The sequence below is a fragment of the Medicago truncatula genome, chromosome 5 (genome assembly GCF_003473485.1).
Source record: "Medicago truncatula cultivar Jemalong A17 chromosome 5, MtrunA17r5.0-ANR, whole genome shotgun sequence".
Lineage (NCBI taxonomy): Eukaryota > Viridiplantae > Streptophyta > Magnoliopsida > Fabales > Fabaceae > Medicago > Medicago truncatula.
The window spans coordinates 34,098,160-34,104,994 of NC_053046.1; the positions used below are offsets into that span (position 1 = coordinate 34,098,160).

At 33.8% G+C, this 6,835-nt stretch overlaps 2 protein-coding genes across 2 annotated transcripts; one reads left to right on the forward strand and one right to left on the reverse strand.

Annotated features, from left to right (window-relative positions):
• Positions 1-1,625: 1,625 nt before the first annotated feature.
• On the forward strand, positions 1,626-4,339 carry LOC112421909 (uncharacterized). The gene has a single exon (XM_024784026.2). It carries the CDS (start codon positions 2,163-2,165, stop codon positions 3,939-3,941), a length of 1,779 nt encoding a protein of 592 aa, XP_024639794.1. The 5' UTR covers positions 1,626-2,162; the 3' UTR covers positions 3,942-4,339.
• Positions 4,340-4,545: 206 nt separating this feature from the next.
• On the reverse strand, positions 4,546-6,549 carry LOC11423461 (glutathione S-transferase U19). The gene is made up of 2 exons (XM_003616122.3): positions 5,959-6,549; positions 4,546-5,219 (listed from the first exon to the last, which is right to left on the reverse strand). Exons 1-2 carry the CDS (start codon positions 6,277-6,279, stop codon positions 4,875-4,877), a joined length of 666 nt encoding a protein of 221 aa, XP_003616170.1. The 5' UTR covers positions 6,280-6,549; the 3' UTR covers positions 4,546-4,874.
• Positions 6,550-6,835: the final 286 nt, after the last annotated feature.

Below are 6,835 nucleotides of genomic sequence, written 5' to 3' on the forward strand. Positions count from 1 at the left end.
GTTTTGGAGATTTATTTGTGCAAGGAATACTAACACACAAGGCTTTTATTTATATGACTAAGCCTTTGCATATTTCTTCATATTATCCGATCTGGGACATTTTCTCATTATTATTGATATAAACACCAACATGTAGTATATGTTTGGTTTTTCGGTGACAAAAATTGATTTTGAGAAATTAACTAATCTGAAGGTTTTTGGTTGTTTATGCTATGTTTTTACTTTTGTTTCACATGGTTCAAAATTTTATATTCATGCAAGAAAGTGTGTATTTTTAGGATATAAACTTGGAACAAAAAGATATCTTCTATATGATATACAAAACAAATAAATATATCATAGTTTCTAGGAATGTGATCTTTGAAGAACATATTTTTCCACGGATCCTAATTCTCCTACAACAATATTTATACAATGGGAAAGGCTCTCAGATCCAACAACACTTGGTAATTAGTGGACCTACCTCATCTAGTCATTCCTATAGACAACAAGTGAGTCTACAAGATAAGAAGGAAACAAGATGGATCAGTTGGTCGTTATAAAGCACGACTGGTTGCAAAGGGTTACAATCAGTGAGAAGGATTGGATTATTATGATACTTTTAGTCTAGTGACGAAGATTACAAATATGATAGTTTTGATGGATTTGGCTTCAATCAACATATGGTTTATATATGCAATAATTAGACATAAGCGATGCATTCTTACGTGGAGAGATCTTCATGAAGATCTACAACGAACCTTTCTGTTGGACTCACTCAGGGCCGACCGAATAATTTTTAAAAATAAGTGAGGCCTAAAGCAAGATTGGATATATGGGGCCTTTTTTATTAGAATATGAGGCCTTTTTTACTTGTAAAATCTAATGAATTTTTTTTTTTGTTGGGGACCTAAAGCGAGGTCTTTGGTGGCCTTACCCTTAGGCCGGCCATGGACTCACTTCCTCCATTCGTAACCAAGTACGCAAGCTAACAAAATTCTTATATGGACTGAAGCAAGCCAAAAGGCAATGGCATTTGAAACTGCTGTCAAAACTCCTTACAAACTGGTTTCATCAACCCAATTCAAATCACTCCTTGTTTGTCAAACACAGGAAAAAATCTTTTACAACTTTAGCTATATATGATGATAATGTATCCTTGTCGGAACTTAATTATCTGAATTCAAGCATATCAATAACACATTTCACCACTCATTCCGAATACTGAGGTAATTGAAAAATTCTCCTAGATGAGGCCTCATGTTTCCAAGAAATTTAGACTTACAATTATATGGTTTTAGTGATACGGACTGTGGAACTTGCAAAGACACTCGGAGATCAATATCTGGTTACTGCTTTTTTCGAGGAAAGTCTCTTATTATCTCGAAATCGAAGAAACAGTTCACTATGACTTGTTCATCATCAAAGGCAGAGTATAGAACCCTCACCCTCACTTCCGCAACCTGTGAACTTCAATAGATCGTCTATCTTCTAAATGATTTGAAAATCATTTGCAAAATAACATAAGTTCTGTATTGTGATAACCTAAGCACTCTCCACATTGCTATAGATCCGGTTTTTCACAAACGTATAAAGCATCAATACATCGATTGTCACATTACGTTTGAGAGAAAACTTGTTGGAGATTGATATTTTTCTGATTTAATAATTAATTGTGTTGTTATTTTCTGTCATAATTAATGTGTTGCTTGTTTAAGTTTAAGTGTCATAATTAGATTGTTGCTTATTTGGTAAGTAAGAGTCCTAGGTAATGATATCTATGGTTCTTAGGTAATGATGACTAGTGTTTAGAGTAGATTTAGTGCAGATTTTATGTTTAGTCTTACAAGCAAGCTTATGGCTTGGCTCTATATATTTGTATTGTATGCTTAAGTTTAATGTATCAAAGTATCTTAGCTTTTAGTACTTTGTTCACAAAACATTGTTGTCTTCTTTAACTTTTTGGTTTTTTCTTCTTTCTTCTCCACCATTTTTAACCTTAATTTTCTGTCTTGAGCTTATTGCTTCTGCTGCCTTTGCAAAAGCTAACGGTGGTATCAAGAGCCCCATTGATCTTAACGGGTCTGTGAGGTTAGAAAACTAGTGTAAAACTTTGAGGGTGAGAGAAAACCAGCAAGAAAACCTTCACAAAAACCTTTACAAAAAACTTTTAAACACCAAAAATGGCTTCCAATAGTGGTTCTTTACCTCCACCTCCTGTGTTTTCAGGAGAAAACTATGATTTGTGGGCTGTAAAAATGAAGACTTATTTGAGAGCTCAAAGTTTGTGGGATGTGGTTGAAAATGGCAACAACCCACCACCTCTCCCAAACAACCCAACATTAGCTCAAATAAGAAATCATAGTGATGAAGTGGCAAAAGAAGGTAGAGCTCTTGCCATAATACATGCAGCTCTACATGATGATATTTTTATCAAGATTTTGAATCTTGAAATTGCAAAAGAAGCTTGGAACAAGCTGATGGAGGAGTACCAAGGAAGTGAAAGAACAAAGAAAATGAAAGTGCTAAACTTGAGAAGAGAGTTTGAAGCACTAAAAATGAAAGAAACTGAAACTGTTAGAGAGTTTTCTGACAGAATTTCTAAAGTTGTTACACAAATCAGATTGTTGGGAGAAGATCTCAGTGATCAAAGAGTTGTGGAAAAAATACTGGTGTGTCTTCCAGAGATGTTTGAAGCAAAAATTTCATCTCTTGAAGAAAATAAGAATTTTTCTGAAATCACAGTTGCAGAGCTTGTTAATGCTTTGCAAGCTTCTGAACAAAGAAGATCTTTAAGGATGGAAGAAAATGTTGAAGGTGCCTTTTTGGCCAACAACAAAGGCAAAAATCAAAGCTTTAAAAGTTTTGGGAAAAAGAAGTTTCCACCGTGTCCACATTGCAAAAAGGATACTCATTTAGACAAGTTTTGTTGGTATAGGCCAGGAGTTAAATGTAGAGCTTGTAACCAACTTGGTCATGTGGAGAAGGTTTGCAAAAACAAAACAAACCAGCAGGAACAAGAAGCCCGAGTTGTTGAGCACCACCAAGAAGATGAGGAGCAATTGTTTAAGGCTTCTTGCTATTTAGCATGTAGTAGCAAAGAAACATGGCTAATAGATAGTGGATGCACCAATCATATGACTAACAATGTTAGTTTTTTTAAAGAACTTGATGAATTTTTTTACTCCAAAGTTGTCATTGGCAATGGACAACATGTTGAGGTCAAAGGCAAAGGAGTTGTAGCTGTTGAAACTCTCTCAGGTATAAAATATATTTCAGATGTTTTATTTGTGCCTGAGATAAATCAAAGTCTTTTGAGTGTTGGACAAATGATGGAGAAAAACTATTCTTTGCACTTTAAGAATATGAAATGCACAATTTTTGATCCTGATGGATCTAAATTAATGATTGTTGAAATGAGAGGAAAAAGCTTTCCAGTGGAGTGGAAGAAGACATCCTTGCGTGTTTTTCCAAATAGAGTTGATGCAAATTTTTCAGCTCAGAAAAGAGGAACTTTGGATGACAACAATTATGCTAGATGCAATATTGCTATGTTAGAGACTGCAAGGTATACTGAAGCTGCTAATTTTGAGGGCTGTAAAGTTACCATGCAGGAGGAGAAAAAGATCATAGAAAAGGATGTTGATTGTAATGTTGTTGATGCCTCTCTTTATGACTTGTGTTTTTTTCAAAATGAAAGTGGATACCTCCTAGATTATGCTGAAAGCGATGATGTCAAGACTGCATCTGATTGTGTTTTTTCATTTGGTCATGTTGTGTCTGATTGGAATTTGAAGAAGCAAGAAGGGATCACCCAATCATCAACTAAAGCTCAATGTGTTTCCGCTGCAACAGATACAGAAATTTGGCCAGTGAAGTTTTATCAGATGAAGGTTGGAAAGATGAGATCAATGTTTGGAGTTTTTTCAAGAAAAATATCAAGGAGGAGTGTTGGAGATTGATATTTTTCTGATTTAATAATTAATTGTGTTGTTATTTTCTGTCATAATTAATGTGTTGCTTGTTTAAGTTTAAGTGTCATAATTAGATTGTTGCTTATTTGGTAAGTAAGAGTCCTAGGTAATGATATCTATGGTTCTTAGGTAATGATGACTAGTGTTTAGAGTAGATTTAGTGCAGATTTTATGTTTAGTCTTACAAGCAAGCTTATGGCTTGGCTCTATATATTTGTATTGTATGCTTAAGTTTAATGTATCAAAGTATCTTAGCTTTTAGTACTTTGTTCACAAAACATTGTTGTCTTCTTTAACTTTTTGGTTTTTTCTTCTTTCTTCTCCACCATTTTTAACCTTAATTTTCTGTCTTGAGCTTATTGCTTCTGCTGCCTTTGCAAAAGCTAACAAAACTCAAGGAGGAATTATGAAGCTGCTAACTATTCCAGTTAGTCTGTATTCTGTTTATTCTATTTCCTTCATCATAGGAGTTATCTATCCTACCTAGTTAGTGTCCACTTTTGATTTAGGGGTGAAACTCTTTCAAACCTTATATTACATAATTCAAAGTCAAACACTAAAATATGGTTGATAAGTTAGCATACTCATTATAGTTGAAAAGAAACAGAAATCCCAGAGGTGATTCTTATTTCATATTTTATTTCATTACCAGAAAAAGTTGAAATAACAACAAAATATGGATACAGAAAAAGTAAAATTGGTAACTAAACTTGACGTCGATAACACTTAGCGACAAAATTAGAGACGAGTTTTGCATTTTCCGTCTCTAAATTTTTATAGCTATTTCAACTTGTTCTAGCCCTCTGGTGAGTGAGAATTGAAAAGCAAAAACAACAGACTTCTAATACAATTTTTGGAAAAGAAAAATGAAAGAAACAAACATCATTCACTGCTATGAGACACATAAGCATATTCTTAATTTCATTCAAGTCCGGAAATCTTCCTGAAATGAAGGACAAACTGGTAAACCTTTTCAGGGTCAGGAAGAACTTTCTTGACAGATTCTCTTTGCAAGCTCCTCTTAATCCAAGCTGAGATTTTTGGGGAGTGATCTTCAACTTTGAAATTACCAAGTTTCTCATATGCTAAGAACCATGCAGAATGAGGAATGGCTATGATATCTACATAACCAAAGACATCACCACCAAAGTAGTCTTTCTCTCCAAGAGCTTCTTCCAGATGCTTTAAAACTTCAATGAAGTCCCGTGTTCCGACTTCTCTCTCTTCTCCATTGCTAGCCCAAATGCTCCTCCCAGTGTCAAATACCTTCCCATACAAGTCATCATATCCAATATCATATATGTGTAAATGAACACACCAAAAAAAATATGTATAAATGGTGAATATTTACAACATTTTAGTCTATAGCTATTGGGTAGAGATTTTGAGGTATTCAACAATTTGTAGGTATTGAAAAATATGTCTTCACATTTGTCCTTAGTCCTTCTAAGTCAATTTCACACTTTTAAAAACTTTGGATATGAAATTGACTGACCGACAAAATTAATGTGATCAAAGATTTTCAATTTCAACGATCGTTTTAGAATTTTATTATTTCACGGTCAAATTATCTAACACGTACAATTTCTTAGACAAAATTAAGGATAAACTTTTTTCCTATTATAGGTTAGGGTGATCATCAATGTAACGTTTGGTTCCATTTCTAAATATTAGGACCATAGGACAAGCTTTTAAGAATTTAATGAATATCATAGATCGATAATGTAAAAAATGTTTAACACATATGTCTAGAAAATCAGCGTAGAAATATTTTACTTGGTACATGTTTGGATTGACTTTTAGATATACGGAATTACAATGTGCCACCAAATTTTGCAAAAGCTACTCTAGAACTTCAACAAAACTATGGTGTCACTGTGATTTCGTCAAATTCAGTTATTCCAAACATGTACATAGATGTTTCAATATGGAACAAAAAATAATGACAAAACAGGTTCTTTTCTTTTTACGTGTTATAACACTACTTAAAAATAGTGCAACTAACCTTTTTGTCAATGAAATCAGCCAAAAATCTAGCTTGTGCAAGATCATATGCATCAGCTGGAAGCAGTGGGTTGGAAGACCAAACCTGATCAATATAGCTAACAATAATACCAGACTCAAGAACAGGTTTGTCATTGTGCAAGAACACAGGCACTTTTTGGTGAATAGGGTTTGACTTCAAAAGAAGCTCACTTTTTTTTCCAAACAAATCCTCTTCATTGTCCACATGAGGTACACCTTTCTCTTCCAAAGCAATTTTCACTCTAGCACAAAATGGACTAGCCCAAAAGTCCAAAACAACCACATTGTCTCCCTTTGACATGTTAGCAATGATTCTTTGGACTATCTTTGTTGCTTGTGATGACTTGAAATTGTGTGAGAGTTGTTGAAATTTATAGGAAAGTTTAGTTTAGATAAATAAAAAAATTAGACTACGATGTTTACTAGGTTTTCTTTGTATGTTCCTTCAAAAATTGATGTTAGTACAATGTTGTAAGTGTCCATATCTATGTTTTGGTTTGGACGTGGGATGAGAGGAGAATATGTGATGGTATCAAATGGCCGGCCTTAAGCTACTATGTTTTTTGTTTCATTTATTGGCGATGTATCCAAACTAGGATAATTTGATCCTTTGGTACTTACACTTTTTGTTGCATAAAACTTATGTACATTCTATTAAAACTTTAGATACATTTGACAACACATCAAAGAGCTTCTCAAACTTTATAGCGTAAATACTTTTTTTTTGTTAAGTAGTCTAATGGAACTTGTATACTTTTATGTGGACATGGTTCCTTACTTCAGAATGATATTATGACAATATTTTGTCTTGAAGATCCGCGAAAAATTTATCTATGGTTTGGATACATTTTTCGGAC

Excerpts from the sequence above, each read along its gene's own strand:
- LOC112421909 (XM_024784026.2), top strand. The coding sequence starts at position 2,163 with ATGGCTTCCAATAGTGGTTCTTTACCTCCACCTCCTGTGTTTTCAGGA.
- LOC11423461 (XM_003616122.3), bottom strand. The coding sequence starts at position 6,279 with ATGTCAAAGGGAGACAATGTGGTTGTTTTGGACTTTTGGGCTAGTCCA. Across the intron at positions 5,220-5,958 it reads CTGATTTCATTGACAAAAAG|GTATTTGACACTGGGAGGAG; the intron begins GTTAGTTGCACT and ends TTGTATGGGAAG.